This window comes from Corapipo altera, unplaced genomic scaffold, assembly GCF_003945725.1.
Source record: "Corapipo altera isolate COAL_440 unplaced genomic scaffold, ASM394572v1 54, whole genome shotgun sequence".
NCBI lineage: Eukaryota > Metazoa > Chordata > Aves > Passeriformes > Pipridae > Corapipo > Corapipo altera.
Genome location: NW_020884902.1, coordinates 489,645 through 516,556, shown reverse-complemented (window position 1 = coordinate 516,556; position 26,912 = coordinate 489,645). Strand labels below are relative to the sequence as shown.

At 37.3% G+C, this 26,912-nt stretch overlaps 1 protein-coding gene across 6 annotated transcripts in view; it reads left to right on the top strand.

Annotated features, from left to right (window-relative positions):
- The window catches only part of ACAP2 (ArfGAP with coiled-coil, ankyrin repeat and PH domains 2), a 63,884-nt gene that overhangs the window by 9,402 nt on the left and 27,570 nt on the right, over window positions 1-26,912 (top strand). For 3 of the 6 annotated variants that reach the window (XM_027650509.1, XM_027650507.1, XM_027650503.1), the window contains exons 2-10: window positions 6,914-6,971; window positions 9,487-9,606; window positions 10,245-10,298; window positions 13,079-13,137; window positions 13,635-13,818; window positions 16,107-16,151; window positions 17,226-17,321; window positions 21,731-21,805; window positions 23,172-23,183. In XM_027650509.1, the coding sequence (XP_027506310.1) occupies window positions 6,914-6,971; window positions 9,487-9,606; window positions 10,245-10,298; window positions 13,079-13,137; window positions 13,635-13,818; window positions 16,107-16,151; window positions 17,226-17,321; window positions 21,731-21,805; window positions 23,172-23,183 (703 nt within the window). Of the gene's footprint in view, window positions 1-6,255; window positions 6,354-6,913; window positions 6,972-9,486; window positions 9,607-10,244; window positions 10,299-13,078; window positions 13,138-13,634; window positions 13,819-16,106; window positions 16,152-17,225; window positions 17,322-21,730; window positions 21,806-23,171; window positions 23,184-26,912 lie in introns of all 6 variants that reach the window. The other 3 variants (XM_027650508.1, XM_027650504.1, XM_027650505.1) reach the window with 2 other exon arrangements.

The window sequence follows — 26,912 nt, the reverse complement described above, 5'->3', positions numbered from 1 at the left end:
AATACAGAATTGAGGTTCAGAATTTGTCTATTACAGCAAAGCTGCAGCCTCCCCTCTGGCTATCAAATAGAGTGTTCTGCTTTGGTGAAAGTGTATTACCAAAATATTCAGCTTCTGAAATGGACAAAAAGGATAAATGCTTGCTGAGGACTCAAGTCCTCATAGTAAATCTGAAGCTTTCCTCAGGTTTTGGTAAAGAAGGTCCACCTGGTATAACTGAATTGTAGAGAGAGAATGGTCCTTAGCTCTTCTGGACCATGGCAAGCTCTGATTACAAAAGCTTTGCCAGCCTATGGTGATTTGGACACAACAGTGCTCCTCCATCCGTGGGATAAGGTATGAGTTAGCAACTAAGGAAATTACAAAAGGAAAGGGACAGATATTACCTTTTTTGAAATCAAGACAAACACAAGTTCCATATTAAGATGATATGCTATCTTTCTGTTTAATTACACAGTACTCTGACCTGCAGTTGCCTCTGCTTTCCACAAGGTTTTCTATGCAGGTGGTTAAGTCTTGCTGTACCAGTACTGAGCCTATTGATCCTCATAATCCCATATTGGGGGTATCTGGTGATATTTATTCTTTCTACATTGACTGCAGTTGAGGTACAACTTTCCAAATCTGGGATTAATATCTTCACTCTTCTTCAGTTTGTTATTACTTACAGCTTTTAAAAGGAAAGTTGACATGACTCTAACCCCTGACTAGTAACTCCAGATCATGGGGGTAGTAGGGTGTAGTCTTTAAATGTCCTATCTTGTGTCTTTTGCAGTTGGTTAGCTTGATGGTTTATGGCTCCACTTCCTGACCTTACTACATATTTGACTTTTCTAATGTTGAAATCCCTCATTCCATCTGCTGCTTCTGTGTTCAAGATTCTGTATTAGTTGCTGAGATTTAAAAGATTAAAGCAGTTCTGTGATGTTTGCAAATTTTCAGCACAGGAGGTTTCTGCACAGCACCATCAGTTTCTTGAGCTTGTTTCTGCTGCCCTTTTTTGTTGCAACATCTTGATACTATAATCCTACTTCCTTATCTGATAGTAAGGCCTCATAAAAAGGTTTTGACTCGTTCTTGGATGTTGGAATCTCTGGTCAAAGTTGTGCAGGACATGTATTGTGATGTGTTGCATTCTTATCAACTTTCAGTGTAATCAGGTTCTTGTCTGTGAAGTTTTCATGGTCACCGTTGTGTCCCCATCTTGTTAACAGCTGTCTCATGATGAGCAAAACACTCCAGTTGAAAGCTGAAGAAAATCCTGCTGCTCAGACTCTTTGTGGAGGAAAAGTGTTGCTAATTTCCTGCTTAGGCTTGCTATCAAGCTCTCCTGGGATAAGAACAAGCTTAAGAAAAAAATATTAGGCAAAACTGTTGGGAAAAGAACACTGTTAGGCATTTCTGGCAATTCAGTGCAAAAGAGGAATGAGAGAAAAAGCTTGGGAATTTAGGGCCAGCCTGTAGCACAGAGGTCCTTACAGACTGTGTGTGCTACCTTCAATGCTGGTGCAAGTTTAGTGGTAATCAGTTTGACTTCCAGCCACGGATATTAAGGGCAATAGAACTTGTTCCTTTTTGAGGACTGATTTGTTTATCGTGTTCATTATCTTTTTGAACCATGTGTAGTAAAGCAGTAAAGAGCAAACCAAGAGAGAAGCATGAGTCTTAAAAGCATTTGTCCTGTTTCTTTGTTATATCAAAGACCATGTGAATTATTGAGGAGAAACTAAACTTTTTAGGTGAAAACAACCTTAAAAAGTAGTATCTACAGGCAGACCTTTGCTTTAATGATTCTATGACTTCAGTAAATACCCTTGCTTTATTTCATTTGATAATTTTGTAAGAGGAGAAATCTGACTTGGGAGGAGTAGAAGAATGACCCTTCTAATATTGAGGACTCGATTCTTGTTTCTCTGGGGAAATTTGAAATGCAGATAGCACTTGCTATGGACCTTGGCTTATTCATCAACATGATAATCTTCTGTTCAGGAAATGCATTTCCATATTTCAATCCACCAAACTCACTGAAAATTTCTAGGATTTCAGGGGAGGGGTTCACATTTCTGATTAAAAGCCCTACTGTTCATGTAGGGCACGTAGAAGTTTTTCCAAGCTATTGATAAAATGTTTTGTGGCAATGACTGAAGCATTAATAATGTAAGGAGTAGTAGCATGAATGAGGAATTTTATCTTAGCATGTCAGGGATTGTTCATCATCTGTTCCTCAGTATAGAGGGACTCTGTGCCAGCAGGGAAAAATCTCTGCAGTGCCAAACCAGGACTTCAATGGGCTCTATGACAAGCTGCAACAGTGTTCTTTCTTCAGGCTATATTAATGGTCATGACACATAAGTTGTAAAACTCTTCTATCTGTCCATGCTGTTATCCAAAGTTATTAGGCCTTATTGTTCAGTGTATTGCTTCTTTGTCCCTCAATATGTCAAGTTTCTTTTTTAGCCTGTGGTTATCTGATGCCATTATCCATGTACCAGCTGTATTCCTTGTTAGCATTTTGGTTAAGGTTCCTCTAGATAGATTTTTTATATCTCACTATAGGAGCAGGAAATCAAATCAAGTACACAATGAGCAGTTGAAATGCTGGAGGGGAGGTCTGCTGTTCAGGAGAGGGGGCAGGGAGGGAGAGAGAGATAAACAGATCAGACCAAATAGGTGAGCAAATGTAGCATCTTCTGTGGTAAACCTGCATTTTTATTTGCTTTTACATCATACTTGCAGCTTGTAGTCTATCCTCTGATTAATGTCTACTGTCCTTTTTGCTATCTGTCACCTGACAGGCTCTGACATAGAGGAGGAGACATTCCTGTAAATCATCAGGTCCATATTCTTATCATGCACTTACACATCTCATCTTATTTCCAGTTTTTCACATTCCGTAGTACCTTTTTTCCGTGCTGTCTTTAAGGTGTAGCAAGTGTTGACTGAAAGGAACTGTCATCTGCAGTGAAGTCCAAGTTGTGCATTGAGGAACTGTTCTGCATAGAATATGTGCAAGTAAGAGAGCTGTGTCTTTCCAAGAGTTGAGGACAAGACCTTAGCAGTAATGCTATTAAAATTGCTGTGGTGAAAATCAGTTATTTCCATTTCATGAGTCCAAATACATGAATATATTCAGAAGTCCCAGACTGAATAGCAGTTGATTTTGTGCACTTGTTCTTGTTCTTCCAAAAGTGTATTCAAAAGGTGAATTGAAACTTTCCTTGATTAAAATAAAAAAAAACCCAAACTACTGGAAAATACCTTATTACTTTATGATGATGATGATGATGAATATTTTTATAGTGACATGTTAATTCTAGAATTAACAATAATTAATGGTTAATTATCTCTAGCACCTTTGACTTCTCCAATTTGTTGTGTGTTAGCACCTGGTTTATAATGAGTACCGATGCCAACCTCCTCACTTCCAGAAACACAGTCTGAAAATGCAAGCTAGAATATGATAAATAACTGAGTGAAAGACTAAGGGCAGGATGTGTCCTTGGTGGCAGTTAGACGTTGTTTGAAGAGCTGACTTGAGAAGCCCTGGCAATCACTACTCTTTTGCAAGAGAAAACACACCCAGCAGCCCCTGTCTGTGGCCATGGCGTGCTTGGCCTTATGGTCAGGAGGGTGTAGTGGATTAGTCCAGACTGTTTCCTTGGCACATGTCTGCAGCTTCAGATCTAAGACTGACCCCTTCTCTTTTTTGAGGAGATTTTGGCTGTCATTGTTCTGTTTGGTTCCTGGGATTTGGTTCCTTGAAGTACGTTTACCTGGAAGAAAGTCTTTCACGGGTCACTTAAAGGGAGTGCTATGATGGACATCAGAGTTCAGCTGCTCTTCACTTCTGCTGGGCTGGGTAGCTGGTGACATTATCCTCATTTAAAAAGGTTGTTAAGTCAGATCTTGAGTTTTCTTCCATCATCTCCTGTATTCCTCCTGCACTGCAGCTGTGCAGGAAGCTGTATCTAGCAAACTGAACTGAGTTTTGGGGGGGTGATGGAGGAGAGGAGTCACAGCAGAGGAAAGAAACACATTCCTGAGAGTCCTCATTACAGAGCATGAAGAGTATGGGAGACTGCTCATTTATAAAAGTTGTCCTCCACCCTGAAGCAGCTGTTCTGGTTTTGTGCATTGCCATGCAGTGTTGGAATATCTTGGGGAGCCACAGATGTTTGACTTTGACTCACACACTGGGGCCGATTTGATCCTGATTCCCAATACTGGAGCCTCCTGGCTGAGATCATTGTGACGCAAACCTTGCTCCCAGTTCCCACTTCACTAAGGAGCAACAGTTTTGTTACATGTCAGGTTTGGCACTGGGTCGTCAGATGTTTCACCACCACTTCCTGTGTTTATAGCTGGAAGTTGTGTCTTGGCTGTGGACATGACATTTACTCAGAATTATGACAGTTTTCTGTGAACTTTACTCCTGACACAGATGTTTCAGAGAGAAATGCACCTTTGTATTCTGTGGCTTCAAGAAAGTATTAAGAAAAGCAAGGATAGAATTAACATAGCAGAGTTCAAATCAGTTGTTTTCAATGTATTGCTAACCCAGTATGAAAACAATTTTTGTGACTGGGTGGTACATAATTGGATATATATGTCTGTATTCTGATAGGCTGAGGGCATCCTTTGTTGTTCTTGTGCTTGTAATCCAGTGCTGAACTAATACTGTGAATGTATTTGTATGATAAGAACTTCTACTAGTTTTTGTGTGATGGAAACAGTGCATGTAACCATTTCTGTGCAAAGAAACATGGATTTGGCTGGAACTCAACAGCTGTTTGATCCATATCCAGCTGTAAGGCCCACATGTGCCATCCCTCCATTTTATGGCAGTGGTGGGAAATAGCCCAGAGGAGCAACCTAGTACCTCAGAGGCTTTTGGCATTTCAAAGGTGATCTGCACTGAATCAAGTGGTAGAGGGGCTGTGTGTCTTCCTTCTCTCATGACATCTCTATCTGCTTTGTTTTATACTTTTCTTTTCTTTACCTGCCCCTCATCTTTTCAGTTTTTTGATCTTCTGTTGTTACGTCTTACAGCTGAGCTTATTCTGTCTCAAAATTTTCCTTTTGGAATAGAGCTTTAACTACTGAGCAGATATGTTGTCTTTATTCTGCCTGTTCTCACTGCCTTTATCTCTCTTCTTCATCTTGAATCTTAGGCTCATTGATTCCTGTGGAGCTGGAACTCTTAGCTAGTTAAAAACACTAAAAAAACCCAATATTCTTATCAGATCTTGCTACAGTTCTGTAAACAAGCTAGTTAATCATGCTTTTATGTTAATAACAGAAACAAATAAAATTTTGTTGCACTGTGATTATAAACAAACAAATACAAAACTGTGGTCTAAATATTGAGATACTTTTCCTTCCTTTGGTTTGTTGGTTTGTTTTTTTTCTCCTTAATGCTTTCTGAAACAAGATTATCTAGAGACTTAGATGGAAATTAATCTTTTATGTAAGAAAATAAAGAAAGTAAAAGAGAAATTGATATTGCCTGAAATCCTTCATGGTCTGAAGCTAGAGAAGAGGAAGAAACCAAAATGTAACTGCAGGAATGTGCTTAGATATAAAACTTAGGATGTAACTGTGGGAATGGATTTGGATACAAAAACTGGAATGCAACTATGTGCAGTGAAATCTGAAAAAAGCTGGGAATGTCATGCTCAGTGTTTGAAATCTGCAGGCAATTGGCAGTGTTTTTTCAGAACTATGCTAGTAAAAAAACTGTTTTTCATGAGTTTGGGGCCTGATCCAGTCTTTCTTTTTGCTTTTTCTTTTTTTTTTTTTTTTGTGTTCTTGGCTTGTACTCATGTGAACTAAGATGGAATTAGCAAGAGACAGTAAAGCTGTGGTTCTGTGTAGTCTCTCCTGAGTGGTGAAGTTGGCTTAAGAAAGTCCTGCCCCAAATTGTACTTCCCTGCCTGTATAACTTTTTCCAGGAAGAGCTGGGTTTTTTTGTACAACTGAAATATGAACTGTCTGATCCAATTTTCCAAAAAGCATTACAGAAAACTTCCTATTACTTATTTTTTCCTCCCAAGATGGGCCACTGCTGGTAAATAGTGTGGCTCCATGAACAGTTATGCTGGAATGACTGAAAGAGTGAGCGCCCTGTGATGGATCAAGGGCATTTGTTGCCAGAAATTAGTACATTCAGGCTCTCAAGGCAATAGCCTGATGAAGCAGCAACGTCCACAGACTCTGAACAAAGTGTCATCCATCCTCAGTCTTCTCTTTTTTCAGGTAGCAGTAAGGAAGGAGGTGTCAAAGGAAACAGCAGCTCTCAAGCAAAAACAAGTTTTGCTTTAGCAATGCTCCATGAAAGCAGCTTTTACTGGCAGGTAAAATTTGACTGGCCTGGAAGATTCAACCAGTTTAGAGTAGAGATAAATGATATAAACAAGCATGCCATCCAAACTTCCTGCAAGTCAACTGACATGTGGCAAATGCTGTATTTTTTCCTAATCTCATCCCAAGGTCAGTCATGACATAGCTGCAGGTTTGCAGGTTTGAGCCAGGAGAGTCTCCCATAGAGTTACTTAAGAAATTTCACTCAGACTTTCAGCTTCTTTCCTATGTCATTACCTTCAAACTCACTACTGGCTATACAAGAACAGAGGAAATCTATTTCCATGTCACAAACATTAGGATTAATAAAATTTGATGTAAAATCTTTATCAATAAACTAGGTCTTATCAGTGATGTAGTTTTTTCTTCTTTTTACTGTCAAATTTTCTGCAATTCTTGTGGTTCTCTAAAATCTATGCTGTTTTGTAGTTGAAATTTAAGTGAAACTATGATGCCAATAAATGAGTTAAATGAACGTGTCCTTGCCCCTTCCCCCCAGTCCCAGAGGTTTTTTGTGTAAAGTTTTAAAGGAAAACAATTTTTACTCTTGCAGGGCAGCTTTAGAAGAAGTAGAAGGAGATGTGACAGAACTGGAACTGAAACTTGACAAGGTAAGCTTTTTAATTCAACAGTGTTTGTTCTTAAAAATGTTAGAAGATGTGTTTAGGTTTTGTTTTAAAGTTCACAGCTGGGAAGTGGCAGGGGCCGACCAAGCACTCAGCTCTTGAAGAGGGAAGGGATCGGGTCGAGGGCACAGCTGGGGAGACCCGGGCTGGAGTAACAGCAGGAACAGTGGGTGTGGACTCGCTCTGTCCCAGCTGAGGGTGTGCATCTGCAGTGCCCGACCCGGCCCCCTCGCACCCCTGTGGCTCAGCCCCCCTGGGAGCTCTGTGCAAACTCAATTCAGCTTTCACAGGCAAACTTTCTCAGGTTTCACCTGAGATAAAAGCCAGGGCTTGGCAATCGCTGCATCCAGAGCCTGTTTTATGACAACTGCACACTGTGGGGACATCTGGATACTCTTTGTTTTAAAGTCCATGCCTTCTCTCTTTGGTAATCTGAGGCACAGTCACAGCAGGCTAGGTTTATATATATATTTTTTTTTATATATATTTTTATATATATATATTCTTCACTATATAGATATTCTTCACTGCTGTCTGAAAGACTTAAGTACCGTAAAATTCATCCTGCTTTTTGTCATGCTTTGTGCACGTGTATGAAAAATTATGCGTAGCATCTTTTCAGCACCTTACAGTCCGTTTGTTGCTTTCCTCACCTTTGGAGGCTTTTGTTCTTTCTGTGCTAGTATTTTGAAAGTGGCTTATTTTTGGGTTTCATCTGTATAAAATCTTCTTTCATTTGTGTTTTATGCTAAACGTTTAAAATTATTTTTGTCTGTATTTTCACATGGCAGGCAGATGTTGTTTGTTCACCTCCTTAGCTGCCTTTTGAATACATACTTTTATTCCTGCAGCTGTGAGTTGGCTACAGAAAGCTAGAGAGAAAGTTGGTGTTCTTGTTTACTTCTTGTAGTAATATTTCTGGTTTTTGTAGTTAATAATCTAACCATTTGCTCTTTCAAAATAAATTCAAGAAACTTAATTTTGGTTTGGTGTGAATCTTGGTGAAACTGATGGATATGAGACATTTTTACTGTAGGGATGATTAATCTGTTTTGGTAGATCAAACTGTAAGTATTTAAGGGATCTGAAAAATCTTGGAAGCTTCACTTTTCCAGGAGTCTAAAGGATCTGAAAAATCTATTTTGGAAGTTTGACTTTTCTGTCAGTCTAAAAGGGTCATTTCTGGGGACAAGAATTTTTAAATTCCTTAAGAGTCATTATTCAGTGTTGTAGCACAACACTGAAGTTGAAAGCCAAGCTTCTTTTGTGAGCTGAATTAACCTGAGGTTAATGATTTGTCTAGGCAAGGTTGGTAACTTTTTCTGCTCAGTTATTCACACTAAACTGGGTTTTACTGTCCCATAATTGTGACTCTGGGCTGCATTGTCTGCAGTTTTCTTCTCTCTGGAAGAAAGGACACTGGGTTTGGGCTTGTGAACAGAAGTGAAGGAAAAAGGTTCATGTTGGTAGTGATTTTTCTGTCCATTGTTCAACTCATTCATCAGAATGTGGGAGATCATGCTCAGCTCTCTACTTTTCCTTGGAGGATCTGAGTCAAAAATTACTGGGTAAATAAGGCAAGAAGGACACTTGGGTGATTTCTTTGCCTCAGCATAAGATCAAGTACTTCTGTGATGCTTTTCATGAAAATTTGTCTGACATCCTTGAAAAAATCTTTCAGAGATGAAGGTTCAATCTTCTGATTTTATTCTCAGTTTGGCTTAGAATGGGGGAATCAATTATAACATGCCCTTTCTCAAGAGAACTCCTTGGCAATTGGATTAACCATTCTTTCTTTCATTAATGGCCCAGGGCATGAATGGTTCAAAAAGTGGCAAAACATCCATCACAAGGTACTGAGGACCTTTCTGTCAAACTGTGCAGTACCATGAGGGCTGTGATGCTGCCTGAAGCAGTGAGTGGTGGGGATGGAAACCCATCAGAGACTTGTCTGTTGTATGAGTGAAAACATGAATTCACCTTCTGAGGTGTAACCATCTCTCTTCAACTGTACTTTGTGCACAGAGCCCTTTGCTTTCCTGTGCCTGTGTTCCAAGTGGCTCAAGATGAAACAACGGGTGTGGCTTTCTTTTTGGTTTGTTTGGTTTTTTTCCTTGAAAACCACAAAACTCTTGTATTTGCTTGGGTTCTAAACAGTAGTTTTTCAGTTGCTATGGTTTTTGCCCCCATACAGCTCTCTCTTGAAATATGTGCAAAATCTTAGTTAATAATAAAACAAATAAAAAAATAAATGAAAGAATTTATAAAGAGTGGTGACCTTCCTAATCCCATATCAGTTGACCTAGAGTAGTATTTTTATACCTGTCACTATACAGTAGAAAGCTTTTCTTAAAATCCAGGACTCTGTACACTCAGCATTAAACTTTTCAAATCTGTGTTTCAAAGCCTTAACTAAGCTCAGTGTGTTCATGTTTATAATATGGTGTAAAAAACAAACAAACAAAAACCTTCTGCTTTCTCCTTTTTTCCCTCAATTTAGCTGGTGAAGCTTTGTATTGCAATGATTGATACTGGGAAAGCATTTTGTACAGCCAATAAGCAGTTCATGAACGGAATTCGAGACCTCGCACAATATTCTTTTAAAGATGCATTGGTTGAGGTAAGTTCCTTAAGAATTAAAAATGAAGGGAGAGAAACAAACTTAAAAGGGTAAAATATAACAGTTGGCAACAGAAGTAGTTGAAGTTTATGCCTTTTTTCTCCTTTTTCTTTGAGATGTCTTTAAGCGTGAGGGTTTTTGCCTGTGGTGCACTGCAAGTGTCTGTGTTTAGTTTCACCTCTAACCTGCAGTGGAAGGAGTTTTCCAAATTCCAAAAAATAGGTATTAGATTAGTGTGTGTACTAGTGATTGCAACACAATAACCAGTTTTTTTGAGTAAGGGTTCTAAACATGAAAAATATTAAATAGTGCAGTATTAAATATTGTAAATTAATGTGTTGGATTGTGTGAACTTCCCATAGTATTTAGTCAATTTAATTTTAATTTTTCCTGCTTTGCTTCAGTTGGGTATTTTATGTACAGGTAGAAGTAACATTTTTGTTCCTTGTAGCTGTGATAAATTTACTTGATATTACTCCCACGGTCTCCTAGCATAATGGTTTTAGTGTAATAATCATACTATAAGGCAAATGAATTTCCATGTCATTTACTGAAAAGCTGTAAACCTCTGAAATGTTGCTTTTGTACTGTGTGTTTCATAGGGCTTAATTTAAACCACTTTGATTTTCTCTTTACAGAACAGTTTGACAAAGTTCTCTGACACATTACAGGAAATGATCAATTATCACAATGTGAGTATTTCTAGCTGAAAAGGTTTTCTTGTTGATAGTGTTTGCAAAGTCATGGTTTAAGTGGTATTAAATATCTCTCATTTCATACTTGTAAATATTTTATTAATGTTTTGTCTACCAAGTATTTATAAATATCTCTTTCTCTGCAGATTTTTATCTTGGTTTATTTTTCATTTGCAATTTGTAAGCATTGCTAAACCTCAATGTTTTATGACAGTAAATCCTGGATAGTTTCATCTTTTTAAATCAAACTGATGGGTAGCAGTTAAAAACTAAGAGCATATTCCTTTACTCGTCTGAAATAATGATTACGTTTTCCATATTTTCTACTTTTTTTCCCCTATCCTTTGTAATGCACGAAATGAAGCCTCTCTTATTTGCATATAGTTTTGTTTTTGGAAGTATGACAGATTTAGACAAGCATAGAGAAAGTAGAAAATGCTAGGACTTAAGACTAATAGTGATTTTTAGCACGTCAGAGCTCATCAGAAAATCCAGTTTTGCCTGGATTGAAAACTAGTTTGTTTTACTCTAAAGAGTTGTATCCTGAAAGCCAAAGGCATGTATTTGTTCTTCTATTTTCTTCCTCTTCCTTCACTGCTTTGTTAAAATTTTGGCACAGCACAACTCTGCCTTTTGGGCAGTTTGAAGGCAGAAAGCAAAGAACAAGGAATATTAAAAGAAGATTCCTTTGCAGATCTGAGTAGGACCAGTCTGAGTTCTGTCCTGCTTCTCTTCCCTCTGTGCCCTTGCTGTGCTCAGGCATAGTGAGTAGAACAGTGGCTTTTACCAAAAGGTACAAACATCAGTAGTGAGGCACATTGTGGGGTTCTGATGTAATGCTTTGCCAGACATGCTGTGGTCCTGCAGGGCTTCCTGGCTCAGAGTGTCACTGTTGTTGACCAAGATGAAGAGGTAGGAGATGCTCCCACTGAGATCTGAATGATTGTCTGGTTTTTTCATATGAGGTTTTGCTACAATTAAGTTCAGGAACCAGCCTAATGCAGCATCTTCACTGAGTCAGCAGTGGGGGAGTAGCTTTGACAGCTTATGGCAAACAGTGGCTTTCTTACACTTGGAGTGTATGAAAGGTGGTCTGTTAGAAAGGCTGTAAATCCAGTCAGACTGTGGTCTGGGCACTTCTTTCTGTTCTTTTTGGGGAAAAGATGTTTATGTATTTTTCTGCCTGGCACATTTTTTCTCTTCATTACTGTAAGCAGAATTGCAAGGCTCATATTTCTGGGAGTCCTCTAATCATTTGAGTTCCCATCTGGTTATACTCTTTTGTTATTGATCTTGATTGGTGCACTCCTCAGGCACTGGCAAGCTTAAATGTCAGCAGTGGGAGTATCCCAGCATGACTTCCAGCTTGTCAAGAAGCTCTTTATCTATTCTAGTTGTCTGTTTTTCTGGTTTCCCAAAGTGGGAGTACAAACAAGATCTTCTGCTTGTTACTGGTAGATATAGGACAATTCTGATTGGAGGGGGCCTCAGGAGTTGTATGGTTCAACTTCCAGCCAAAATCAGGGTCAGATCTGAGGCTGAAGCAGGTTGCTTAGGCTTGTATCCCATTTGGTCTTGAAGACCTCCAAACACAGAGACTGGATGGAAGATACAGTACCACTGTAAATGGGTGACTTAAACTCAGTCATATTTTCCCTCTTTCAGTGTTCCTAGAAAAGAGAGACAAGCTGGTAAAGGTTTTGCTGTTTGTACTTGGCATTGCACAGTTTCTCATTTCCAAATTCTGTTAAGAGAAACTAAGACTAAGAACACTTAAAACATTGTTTGACCTGAAACTGAGTTCTTGACTTGTTCTTTCAATAGAATTATTTAATGCTTCAAGATCTTTACCTTTTGTAAGAGATTCTGTTCAACTGGGCCAACTGCTGCTTCCTTATGTTCTTTCACCTCTTTATTTTTCTGATGGTGCCTTGCCTATTTCTGTAATGCAGAATGGGAGGTGTAGAGGGGGTGGAAATTGAGGCATCATTTGCTGTCTGCACATTAAGAAGTGACAAAAGGATTTGTTCAGTAGCCATTGACCTGTTCTGTTCCATCCTAAAACTCAGAGGGCAGATGGGAGGTTGAAGGGGGATGTGTGTTTTCATTCCCCAGTTAGAATTTCTGGGGTCTTAAGAGAAAATTCAAGTTCTCCCACGTTCAGGTGTGCTTTGACCTTGAAAAATTAACAATTTCCTTTTAGTAGTTCAGTAGTGGGTGTTTTTTTACAAAAGTATTATGTAAAGGAGATGGTACTAATTACTCATGAATGTTACATTTTCACCATTAATTTCAATTTGTGGGTTTTTTTTTTACCAGAAGTTAAGGGCATGTTCTTTCTGTGGTTTCATTTGTCTCTTGTTGATAAATTGTGGAAGTCTAAGATCCAAAAGAGTTGTTACTTAACATTCAAAGTTGTTTCTTCAAGAATATTACTGTACAATTACCTACTTTCATAGAATAAGTTTATTATGTTATGTCTCATATTGTCAGGATGAGAGAATAGGATGCCAGGAGCTCTTATCTCCCCTTATAACCATAGTCTTTAAGAAAAGACCAGCAAAAGGTGTTCAGTTTATTTTCCTTATTTTCTTCTTTATATTTTATTTATTTAAAAACCACTGTGAAGGGGTAGTATTATATTTTGGTATTAGAGACACCAATATTGGCTTAATAATAATTCATTTAATTCTGCATAATTACCATTTGTATATCTAAAATCAGAAGGTATGAATACCTCTAGGTTACTGACCTACATAATAATGCTTTTCTTTCAGATTCTCTTTGACCAAATCCAAAGATCAATTAAAACACAGCTTCAGACGTTTGTTAAAGAGTAAGTTCATTTGCACTTGTAATGGGAAAATTATATGTAAAATAGAATTTAAAAACATTTGATTTGAATGCGTTGGTGAAACATCCTTCCTGCAAATATCCAACCATAAATTGAGAAGTGTGTAGTAAAGTTGTCAGATATCACCCCAGATCACTGAGGCTCTGGATCCAGCTGCAGAAATATTGAAATAGTATGAATTACTGATCTTAATTGCTTGTTGTAATTGTCTAAGCTTGGGGGGAAAAGTACTGACCAAAGCTTGTCTCCAGTAAGCAGGAGATGTGTTTCTTTACATGTCAGTTTTGTCCTTTCCTCGGAAAAGGCTGAGAAGCTTCTGTTACAATTTGTGAGTTCCCATTTGATCCAAGCATCTATTGAAGAATATGAAAACAGAGAAACCACCTAAGGCAGTCATGAGCGTGGTCTGTCTAATGTAGCTTTAAGCACTTTTTCATGCTTTGGAATTAATTTGTTATCCACCTTTCCTTTTCCTTTAGAGATATTAGGAAATTTAAAGATGCAAAGAAACAGTTTGAAAAAGTGAGTGAAGAAAAAGAGAATGCTCTGGTGAAAAATGCCCAAGTTCAAAGAAATAAGCAGCATGAAGTAGAGGAAGCAACCAATATTTTGACTGCAACTCGGAAGTGTTTTCGACACATAGCTCTGGATTATGTTCTTCAGGTAAGTGCAACAATCAAAGCTATTTTTCAAAACCATTTGTTACATATTGTTAAGATGTGTCCTTTAGAAGTTCTTATTGTAAGCTTCTTGGGAACTGTGGAGAGAGTGAAAAAGGGAGAACTTTATCTGCAAGTAACTTATTTTTTTAATAAAATCTAGGGAACGTTAATTTACTTGATGCATTCTTATTGCTTGGTTCTTCTGTATTCAGTGCCCTTACTGTAATGGCACAGTTTAATTTTCAAGTTGAACATTAATTTTGAAAAAATCCCAATATTTGCCTGACATTCACCTAAATGTTTCATGAGTTGATTATGCTGTAATTCCTAATATATATGAAGTAAAACCTTTAACCTAGCCTAGGAAATACAAGTTACCTGAATAATTCTGGTATAGGATGTTGTCTGTTTCAGCTGTTAGCTTTGGTTTTTATTTAACAAACCGAAGTTGTTTAGATGCCTCAGAGTCTGGCATTTTGCCATATGGGAGGGCAAGAACTTAGAACTACCCTTTTACTTTTTAGTGCAGATCTCCCATAGAGTGTTGAAAGGTATTCTTTGTCATACTGCTTTGAATCCTGTAACACAGTAATAAATTTTCTTTTGATAATTAAAATTCATCTGTTTCATACTTGCACACAGCTACAGCAAAAGAGGATTATTGCAACTCAGATGGTACAAGAGGTCAAGGGCTCCTAAATGGGCCTGAGGTTCTCCTATAACCAAACACAGAACAGCCCTTTACAGTTAAATTGATTCTATATTAGACATTATAATCTGAATTTGTGACAGTTCAGTCAGTTGTTTAAAGCTTAATTAACTGTTCTATAGTTTGCTTTATTACCTGTAAAGTGGAGTGGAACTGATCAGCCCGGGCACATGCACAGATATGATGGTCTGTGGTCAACCTGAACCTGAACTCCTGTCTTGTGTGCACTGAGAACAAAGATAATTTTGGTGTTTAAAAAGTCATTTAAATTATGTACCAATGGATTATTTGTGCTAACTAGTGTGATGCACTGAATGGTGGGGGAGAGCTGGCAGTCATTACTGTAGTAGACCAGTTTCTTGTGTGTACATGGAACTGCATTGCCTCCTGGAATTTGTATGTTCAAAGTATGAGCAGTTCCTGGGATAAAGATGCATTTAAAGTTACAGGGAAAAGTTTCAGCATCTCTTAATTAATGTGGGCAAAAATGAATTCAGCTTTAGAAATTCTTTCTACTTGGGTGGCTCTTCTGAAAAAGTGGTTTCACAACTATGATCTCCTTGTAGCTAGATTGGCTTTAAACTGTAATTCAAAACCTTTTCTTTTATTTTTATTTTTTTTGTCTCATAAGTTGAGGGGTTATTCTATACAAACAAATCTTAATTATTTTTGCTGCAGAAGGTTTTCCAAAATAATGACCACTTAAGTAGAGAAGTGCAATCTGGTTTTGATTATATCCTCAGTAAGTTTATTTCTTTTGCTGGAATTTTAAACTGACATAGAGGTGTTAAATTACAAAATCATGCGTGCTTCTGCTAAACTGGGCTTTTCAAGTAAATTCTGTAGTTCTGGATGTCAGCCTTTAAAGATTAGGGAACAAAGAAGATAGAGGAACTAGATGAATGGGAAAAATCAGTTATTTTTTCTGTGGAATATGAAATCTTTAAGTTCTAGGGCAACACCACTGGTCAGTGACTTCAGATAACTTAAAAGCACAAATATACATGGAAAGTTATTTATTGAAGCTGTTATGATCTTGCTTGTTTCTGAGACTGGGACAATATCCCACTTTTGGGACACTTAAACACTGTCAGTCTGAGGGGAAAAGATAACCATGCCCCCATCCTTTCCTCTCCCCTGGCAGCAGACAGCAGTGGTGCTGGGTGCAACTTCTTTAGGAAGTTGGTGGGCTGGCTGAGCTCACACTGTCAGAAAGGCTGTTTGAAACATCTTGAGTTCAATCTCTTGGAAATGGGTACCTATTTTCCTTCCTTGAAAGGTGTATTATATTACTTCTAACCAGCACGTGGTGTCCTGTATTCTCCCTTCCAGTGTAAGAAAACAGTGACTATCACTGTGAAATTCAAGCTTTGCAAATGTTCTCTGGTTGCATCATTTTGATATCGTGGCAGAACTAGAATGCATCTTCTTTTAAAAGTGCTTTGTGAAGTCTGATGTTATCTTCTTCCAATGTTTTAAGCTTTGATATGATTATTTGGAAGTAATTTGAAGTTTACTTATGTGGGGAAAAATTGCAAAAATAGAATAAAATAAGTTGCTTGTTTGTCCTTTTTTTCTAGATCAATGTTCTTCAATCTAAAAGGAGAGCAGAAATCTTAAAATCGGTAAGATGCACTTTATGTTCTACACAGAAAATATTTAAACACATCTAAAATTAAAAATGTGGCCACAAAGCAATATGTTAAAAACTTGGTCCTTTTACTCATCAAAGCATTACATTTAGCAATTTGGTGACAGTCATTTTGACCATTACCATGAGTGGGTGTACATGTTTAACTGCTTTTGACAGTCCTTTTGGTTCAGATTTGAACACTTTTTTTAGATTTTCACTGCTGTTGATTGTTCAGTATGGGTTTCACTGTTAAAGTGAAACTTTGCCAAGAATTCTGCTGTTTAGGTCTGGTATATTACTTCATAAACAATAAGTACTACTTATAATCTATTACTACTTATAATCTATTCTAAGAGGGATTCAACTCTTTCTAAGAAGAGGGTAATTTTTAATATAAATAGTAAGGTATCTGCTAAATTAGTAAACAGCTATATCTGCATGCCAATTTTCTTCTATTGTATTCCCTTTTCTGCTTCACATTATCTCTGTAAAAAGTTTATTGAGGTAGGGACTGACAAACTAAATGGTGCTTTTCTATCAAATGTCTAAAGTTGCCCTCCTATATTTTACTTAATTCCTTTAAGCAGCAAAAACTTTAGTTGGGTTGCTATTCTGCTCTCCACCTTCTCAACTTGTTTTCTGTTTTAAGACTGGACAGTCTTCTCAGCTATGTTCATAAAGGTGATGGTTTTGGATAATTAGTAAAATATTCTGTAACCCCTCTCTAGCTTACATGTCCCAGTTAAACAGGAGATAATAAAATTACATGAATTAGAAGTAATTTTCTACCTATAAATAGATTTCTTTTGTTTTGCTCATGGGGTTAATCCCATCAATTGATTTCTGAGATTTTTGGCCTGGTTCTTTGCTGCCTTTACCTTTCACATTTATTTTACAACACTGGAAGCTCTATGAGGTATTGCTGTAAAATTACCAGGACACAAGAGCAGAAATTAAACCTGGAATTGTATTTTAAGTTGGTTTCATGTGGATTACTTAAGTGGTGTGTTTATATGATATCTGATACATTTTTTTAAAAGAATAAATATTTACTTTTTCCTTCTAGATGCTATCATTTATGTATGCACATCTGGCTTTTTTTCATCAAGGCTATGATCTGTTTAGTGAACTTGAGCCCTATATGAAAGATCTCGGTGCACAGGTAACAAATTATTTTAAAAATTCATAACTATATGCCGGAATGGATGAAAACCTGATATATGCCTATGTATCAGGTACATCATAGATTTATTCAATAAAAGGGGAGCTGTGGTGTGATGAAGGCAAAGCATAAAAACATACTGTAAATGGCCTGAATGAAACCAGTTACAAACTGAAAGTTGTCCATTTACTAAAATTAATGCTGCCTTTAGGATTTACATACTTAAAAATAGTCATGAGTGCTCTTTGAAGTACTCTGTGGTATCCAGGACACTGAGTTATTTTTTTTTTTAATTTTTGTGTATGACCCATGTTATAAATATAGTTAATAATAAAAAGTAGATTAGGTTTTCCTTCCACTCATGTGCTTTATTTACTGTATAAATTATGTGGTGTGCATAATTAAACTTTAATGTGTGCAAAAATAACTTCAGTGTTAGCAACTTAGACTATAAAATGGAAGTCTGATTTTAATAAGTGGTTCAAAATTGAGTTCCTACATGGAATCCTTCTTGCCCACTTTTGTTGTTTACGTTTAAGAACAGGCAATTGCAACTTCTGGGTTTTCAGTGAGGGACTCATGAGAAGGTCAGATGGACCACTGCCAACTGCACACAAGAGACATTGAAAATGGTTATAAAAATAGATTACAACATATGAGATTTGAATGTATGTCTGTGGTACAGGAAGAAGACTCAGCAGTGTCTTGACTTGTTTTCAGTGCAAGTTAAATGGACCTGAAAATACTCTTACAACACTTTTTATTTGCCTGCATCTGAGGACTTGTAACAAGTGCTCTGATAGAAACCCCTTTATTGCCACTTCCCAACCAGACACACCATGCCACCAACCCAAATTCTAAGTGTCTCTCCAGGTACAAAAGCAAGTAAATGACAGCAAACATTTATTTACATTTATCTTGAGTAGATGTGTCCCTGAATGTCTAAGAAATTACATTGTTCTGTTCTGGTTATTCCTGCCACCACACTGTTGTCCTCTGTGCCCCTCAACCTGCTTCTGTGTCTGTGCAGTGAAGCAAATTGGGAATGTAGAAAATAACTCCCAACAATCCAATGTCTGAGAAGTTATTTTTCTGCGAGACAAGTCCCCAGTCGGGTTACTGTGGGTCTTAACTCCTTGTAGAAGAAACATGTCAGTGTTTGCCATTAATAGTGGCACCTGAACAGTTCAGGTGCATGTTACCCTTCCTTAGTTGTGCCCTTTATTCTTTCACATCCTTCTGGTTCGGGTTGTAAGTGTTAAACTGGAGTGTTTTGGTAACATAAAATGTGTGTCCTGTAGCTCTGTGGAAGAGGGGATGGGGAAAGGAAACAAACCTCTGGAGTTGGTAGTGGTTTATGCTGCCGACCAGGCTTCAGTGTTTCCATTTCATTGAGGTGATTGGAGCAAGAAAACACAAGGTTATTTTTGAATGTCTGGTCATGCTTTTGCTTGCTCTGGTAAGGAGCACTGTGTAACATTCATTTTGGTGCTGGTATCATAGCAACTGAAGGAGTTAAATTTAGCAAATCCAAAGCTGAGAATGTTTTAAATACATTGCAATTAGAGCAAGATAGACTGAAGACCCTGAAGTTGTACAATTGTTCTTTTGTGGCAGACCTTGGCATTTAAGTAACGGATATTTTTCATGACAGAAGCAGGCTTGTAAATAACTGTTGAAAGTTTAACAGTTAATGACTTTGCAGTTTATACTGGTTGAAGCTTCTGTCTGTAACAAAGTGTGTGTGACATAATTGGGATTTGCTGGATTTTTGTGACAACACTGTTAGATTCCTTCTGTTGGTGAGTGAGTTTTCTTTCCCAGGTAATCTTCATGTATGATCTTAATTACAAAGTTTAACAGCACCTGAAATAAAATTGAAGTGTTCTTGAATAGTGTAGTTATAATTTTTGAATTCTTTTTCTTTATATTTTCAAATAACTGTTTTATATGATGGAGTAGGATTGAGCAGTTTTGCTTTCTGGTTGGGGTAGGATCCCCTGTGAATCAGATCATTGTAGGGGAATCTTTAATGGCACAGAAGTGTAATATGAGCTTTTGCATGGAAATTATGGAATTTGGCACTTTTCATGTGAAATGTGGCATTGTCTTTAAAAAGAAAATGTAATTGAATTTTCATTGAGATGACTATTCAAAAAGCTACAAATTTTAGTCTGACTTAATTCTCTACAGAATGCCACTTACAGCACTATGTTTATAAAAATGCATTTACCAGTAAATGCAGTAGTTTGAAAAACCTAATTTTTTGAGAAATACCCAGTAATGGTATAATGACTGAGATTTTGATGGTTTAGTTATGTGATATGTGATATTTGGTAGTTGTATGCTATTAGTCTCTTTTAAGACAGTTGGTATGCTGCTCACCTGAGTGAAAAGGAAGGAATTCTGATTTGAGCTTTCAAACAGGAATGATGCAATACTGTCTTTATAATAAAAAAAATAACTTTATTTTTATAATAAACTTTATAGTAAAAAAATGATGGAATGAGCTGCTGTTAAAACTTTGTTTTGGCACTTATGCTGTGGTAAATATATCCTCAAACACTTGTATTTAAGATAAATTAGAGGTAATTGCCCTACTCTGAATGAAGCTGTCTTTTGTTTCATCCAGCGGGGTAGAAGGAGAAATTTCTGGGGGTCCATGTGCAGATTCCTGAATCTGAAGTTTTAGCAAGAAACTGGATTCCTATGAAGTTTTGAACAGTCTTTGGATTAGTCCTCATCTTTATTCCCAAGGGTTCTTGGTGCAAAATAGTCTCTGAGAACAATGGCATCCCAGTCTCTGTTTTAGAGGCTCTTGTGTCATTTTTAAGTCCTATAGCTACATAAATGTGACATCTGAATACTTCAGTCTTCAGTGTGTTCATGTTTACAAATACCTGTAAAGTGTGGAAGTGCTGGTGTGGCCTTTTGAGCCAGAGAGGAAGACAGGGAGAGAGGAGTTAAGAAAAGTAACAGAGTGTGGAATTGGATCCAGATGTCCCAACTGCCTGGTGGCTCTGTAATTGTTGGGGATTGTCTAGCACAAGGGTGTAAGAGCCTGTTACTGTCACTTCTTTTCTCATTTATGTCATGTCAAGCAGGGGAAATAAAACACTGGGGAAATGGCCAGGGTTGGCAGGGCTTGTCACTTGTGGTTCTGAGAGTGGGTGGAGACAATCCTATTTGTGTGTGGATTAGAGGTTCTGTTAGTCACACTGTGCCTTCTGCCACGTGACTGACTTCAGCTGGAAAACTGGTGCTGCTCCCTGTTCCTGGTCTTCTCGTTCTAGGCCTGGAGCAGAGCCAGGTCTGTCCCACAGATGGAAAGCTGCAGGCTGTGCACTGTGCTCAGCATTGCATTGGCATGGTTAGTCAGTGAGATGCTGGGACTGGGTTAGTGGCAGGCTTGTATTACAGGCTGGATAAAGGAGTTCATCAGATTCCTGTCGCGTAAGTATTAAGCTAACTGGTCTTTCAGGCAACATCTGCCTGTCCTGCATTTCTTATTTAAACATGAAAATCTGTAAAAAACAAACAAGCATAAAACAAAAACAAAAGAAGCAAACCCACTAAACAAAAACAAAAGAAGCAAACCCACTAAACAAAAACAACAACAAAAAGACCCCCAACCAAACAAAAAAACACAGAAACTCCCAACCAAACATACTTTCTCATACAGGGTATCTTAAATTTCCTGCCTTTTTTTTTTCTGGTTTTATAAGGAAAAGGTTTATGTGGTAGTGCTAGAGAAATGCTTGCAGCAAGTTTTGGGGCTTTTTTATTGTCACTGTAAGGATGCCAACTTAAATACTCTGACAGTCTCTCTTCTTTTCAAAATCACATTGTTGTTATTTCTGAAACTAGAAACAATTTGAATGCCTTTACCTAAGATTTCAAGGAATCTTGCTCAAACAGTGTTGGTGACCTGATCAAAACTATCTATGCAAAAGCCTGGTTGAGGCAGTTCCCCTGCTTTGTGGAGGGAAAAATCCCTGTCATTTGCTCCTTGTATTTTCTGCTGCTCCTGCCAGTGCTGCTGCAAAGGCCAGCAGGAGCAGCTAAAGCCTGAGTCATCCCCCTCAGAGGCTGAGCACCAATGCGGTGCAGAGTTGCTGTGCTTGGCACCATGCTGTTCTTTGAAACATTCCTTCTAGTGCCTACAAGAAATGTACACCTCTGTAGAGGTTAATTCAGGATGGTAGTGCAGTGCTTTAAGCGAGGCTTCAGTGGTTATACAAGGTAAACACTTTGTGACAAAGAAGTAATTATACTATGCAAATAAAATAAAAGTTGTGCAATGTCTAGACATAATGTGTTCTCTTTTTTTTTTCTGTCAGCATTATGAAATCTACTGAGCTAAATTTCTCGTGATATCTAAAGATCCAATTTTCTGTTTCTCTTTACAGCTGGATCAGTTGGCTGTAGATGCTGCAAAGGAGAAGAGAGATATGGAGCAAAAGCACTCCACTATTCAACAAAAGGTACTTGAGAGAATATAAAAGGCAGGCTGCACACACATTTTTGTATCTGTAGCATCTCTTCCCAACAGTTTGCATCTCTGCATCAGAACTGTGAGGAATGGTATCTTTTAGTGCAGAGAGACAGATTTACACATCAGTAAGCACAGGGTCAGATTGGAGATATTAATTTTGTTTTACGGGACCAAATATTATATTTTTACTGAAACATGAATAGAACAGTATAATTTATTCAAATACTAGGATTCTAACATTTCAGTTACATCTTGGATTCAATGCAGTTGTACAAGTTGCTGTGATTCCCTGCTGTGTGTCTGTAGAAGAGGTGTGTGTGCTGCACAGCCTTACAGTCACACACATACACAGCACTTTGGGCTGTGCCAAATATGAGTGCAGCACTTTGAGGTGGTGTGGCAGCTGCTGGTGCATATAAAGAGCAAAAGGGAACTTTTGTAAAGGCTGTCTAATGGATGGGTTCAACTGTACCCAAATATGAAAGTGATAACATTGGATTCCTGCTTTGGAAAGATTTTTATGTGCAATAATTTTCTCCCTTTTGCTTGTTGAGAAAAATGTAGATAGTTTATGTTGGAGGGGGGGGAATGACTTCTGTTGTTTGGATGTTTCAGAAGCTCTAGGTCAGTATTGGTTTTACAGGTATAATACTAGAAGTTAAAAATATTTACACTGAACTCTGGTAGTGAGCTAATACTGCAGGTACTTTTGAAAGGAATTAGGTACCACTTTAAAGGTAATGCTACACTTCTTACTCTCATTCAAATATGTTCTGTATCCATTCAGATGGCATAAATTTGAAAAATAAAAAAGCTCAATGTAATTGAAATCTGATGAGTAAATAAATTCAGAAATGAAAGCAAGTGGAGATTATAATTGAGGTAGCCTTAGTAGGAGCCAATATTAATACTAATGGGGAAAGGTAACATTTTTGGTTGCTGAAAATATTTTTGTTGGTTCATCCTGTCATTCCTTCAGGAATTGGTGGGAAACAATAGGTTTGCTGTGAAATCGAGCTGATGCGATGATAGAGTTTAGGGCAGTCCTGATGTGCTGTGTTTGGAGGCAGAGAGGAGATAACAGGCAAGGAAAGGGAAGAAAGAGAGGGAAGTGGGAAAGAGATGGAACTGGAGAATTAACACTGAAGTTCAAATTTTAATTTGTTTGGGCTTAATAGACCTAGTTTTAGGAATGGGCAGTAGTCGAGGGGTTTGCTGTTAGAAAACAGTGGTGCTTGGTGAAGTATGTAAATTGTGAGCAATTATCTTTTAATTAGCCATAGGAGTAATAACTTGTTATTGTGAATTATGGTTGGTGTTTACAGTCTTTGTTTTTTCTTCAAATGCTGCTTAAGGCTGCCTTACAGGTAAACTATTTTTAGTAGTATCAAATATCACTGAAACTTTTAAGCTTCTTGAAACTCAATAAGCCATATCTGTATGTAATATAAATGTTCTTGATTTCTAGTACAAATGGCAATCACAGTGAGGTTACTTATATTGTTGCTTGCTTTAATTGACAAGGCTGTCTCTAAAATATAATCAGGGCAGTCAGATTGTATTGTATGTTGCCCTCTTAAATTCTGTGTTTTGACTTGAGTGTGTTGTCTCCTGTCCTTATCAGTCACTGTTGCATTTTCATGATGGTAATGCCTAGACTGTGCTTTCTTGGAGATTCCACTTAGAGCTTGTACAGTGATTTTCTTGGTTTCTTATTCAAATCATGTTGTCTGTTTTTGTCTCCTCCTACTTGCTTTTCCCAACCTTCACACAAAGTTAGTTTCCAGCTCATCACAATGAGAACTGCCTTAGACCTTGGATCTTTGTATCATTATTTGTCATCTGGTCAGTTTGACCCAGATGGCAGCTCTATTCTCTGTTCCCATGTCTTGTCATGTTGCTTTCTACTGTGTTGCCTCTTAGATATACATTCCCAAATCTTTCCATGTTTTATAAAAACTGAAACTTCTGAAGCTGCTTATGTTGAATATCCCACAAGGTATATGTGCATATAATATACTGAAGTTTTAATCTAATGCTTCAGAATGATGCCTTTCCTTCATTGTGTGGATAAAGAACAGTTCCTTTTCTGAAATGTATAGGTAAGTGCATATGTGCACACACCTACCCACCCACTACCTGTGTTTGCATATATGTGCATATGCATGCAAAGTAATTGCACTAATTAAATAACCCATCTCACTTTTCTGTAGAATCATCATCCTATTTAATTAGGCTGTTGTCAAAGAGGCTAATACAGGTGTCATGGAAGGGCTTGGTCACCAATATAGTGTGATTTCTTTTTTAAGAGAACTGATATCTGATTTTTGTTTGGTTTATTTCTTTTAAGTGTTGAGGTCTATTGACACAGAAAATATGCAGGAAACAATTTTTTTTTCTTTAGTGTAAGAAATTATTTTTTCCATATTAAACTGGAGCAATACATACTATGAATTAATCTAGAAATGACATCATCATTCTGGGAAATTTTTCTAATATATTTTTATAGGAAAAAAGAGTGATGTCACAGTGACAATAGTTAAGACATGACTCTTGTGTGAGCAATTTGCAGCCCACTGCTGCAATAACATATTGAATTAAGAAATAATTTAAAAATCACTTGGACCTGTAAGCAGCATTATGGCTTTTTGGTTTTGTGACAGAGCTAATATTTTGTTCTAAAATAAGGGAAATAATACAGGAAAAGTTATTTCTTTTGAACTTCAAATAGTTTTCATTGTATTCAAATCCCTTTTTCATTAAAATAAAAATCTGCTTCCGAAAAACTGCTCAGGAAACAGCTGGAGTGAGAACGATTTGAAAATTTTTAACATCTTGAGTAAACAAGGTGGTAGGAAACCAGATGCTACCACATCACGTGAACCAGAGCTGCTGTTGAGAAGTAATGCAAACTAATTCCTGCCTCCAAAAGCAAAGATGTGCTCATGTTTCAAGTGACTTGTTTGCTCAGTGACGCTCTCGCCTTCTCTCTCTGTCTGGGATTGAAAACCTTGTTACTTGTTGTGTCTCTTGTTGTTTTAAGCCCTTTCTGGAGGGACTTTCAGCTTAAGCATGACTAACATTTCTTGCTGATCGATGGGGAAGGGAATGGAATGGAAGCAACTTTCTGAATGGGGGGGTTGCACAGTTACTGTCCTTTATTTAGTATATTCTGGCCTAACTTTTCAGGTTAGTGTTTTCTTTGGTAGTTACACTCCCTCATTTACTTCCCTTATAAAAAACTTTTAAAATGTTACATCTCTAGAGTAAAAAACCATTTTGAAAACATATTCAATGTTAAGATGGATGTTAAGATTCAGTGTTAAAATACAGTCCCTAAGATTTACTGGTAAAACGGCTTGAACAGCTTTCATGGCCTGATAGCAGTTTTCATGTTGAAAGTAAATCAAAAGCTCTGCTGCTGAAAAGCATGGGGGGGGTTGTTTTGGTAACAAGAGAATTGTATGTAGAGAAACATAAAACATGCAAGCTATGAAATGAATCAAGTATGTGTGATGAATTGATATGTTCATATGAAAATACATTCACTGAAACACTGCCAAGAATATTAAGTGTTCTGTGACACACTAGATTAGTATTATTTCTGGAGATAAAAGTTGTTTTTCATTTCCAGCTAGTTTGCTGTACCTCATGGACTATTAAAGAAAAAGAGGGGAAAAAAAGGCATTGAAAGCATGCTGTATGCTTCACTTATATAACCCACTTGTACATGTTTGTCTTCCAGTAGCAACCAACCATGAAAAACGAGTGTCAGAATAGAATCCATAGATGTTTCTTCTTTCAAATCTGAATGAAATGTGTGATGTAGCACTTTAGTGTAACTTGCATAATACTGGCTTAATTTTCTTAGTTCTGATTAGGTGAAATGTACTTTACCCCTAACTGACACCTAATTAGTAAATAAATTATGTTTAAAATAAAATATTTATCAGTTGTGTACCTGCTTAATGAGCTCAAAATTCTGAATCACATACAGTGACTGGGTTTATTAACATGTGATTCTCTTATGCAGGACACTGGAAAGATATGGATGTATTTCTCTCCACCCCCTGATGATTCTTCATGATTCACTAAACTTTTCCATATACCAAGTTAAAAATAAACTATAAAGTGACTGCTTTTCTCCAATTTTTTAATTATAAAATAGCAGAGACTATAAGATCAGATACAGCTTATCTAGTTTATTTTCCTAGTTGTTTCCATGTAATTGAAATGAAGTGGGGCATGGTTTTTTGTGATTGTTTGGTCATCTTTTTCCTGACCACAACTTCATTTATAAAGTTTTATGGATAAAGCATATGGAAGCCTTACTCCCTCCTCCTCAAGCTGGTAGTCTGCTATCTGCAGTTAGAAAGCTATTTAACATTTGTCTGTATACACTTGTGTCTTTTTCTGCTATATAAAGGTGGAATTCAATCAGGGAAATCATTAAAATGACACTAAATGCACTTCATGAGGAAGGGTCACTGTTTTAGACTGTGGTGTGATAAACAATCCAAAGAAGGTTTCCTGTCATACTTGTATATGTCTTCAAAGCACAGATCAAGACTCATTGGAAAAGACAGTTGCATTTTCTGCAGCAGTTCTCCAAACCCCAAGGAAAATGTGATTACACAGTAGTTTGGTCAGAAAAGACTGAGGGAATGTATGTTGTCTTTCACTAGACAAGGAGTTGCAAGCATCACTGAGGCAGGAAGATGCAAATCTTTAGCAGGTTTCATTATGTTTGGGAACTGGTAAGTTAGAGTCATTTAACATTTTTGTGGGAGGGAGGGAATGTGACATCAGCCTATCGAAGTTGTGCTTATAGTGTTTTGGTTGTTTTTTTGTTTTTTTTTGAGAGCATAAGAAACTAAAACGAGTTTTTACCACTGAGAAAGTTTGTGTGTGTCATAAGTTGTGAAATACTAAATTAAAATTGTAGTGTGATACTTAGGTGTTTGTGCTTATATTGTCTTTTATATTCAGCATTTTCTGATCTCCAAAACAGGCAGAAAATCAAAGTTATTAAATGCTGAATAATAAATGCACAAATGCAGACATCTTCCATTGATCATCTGTTAGTTAAATAATCT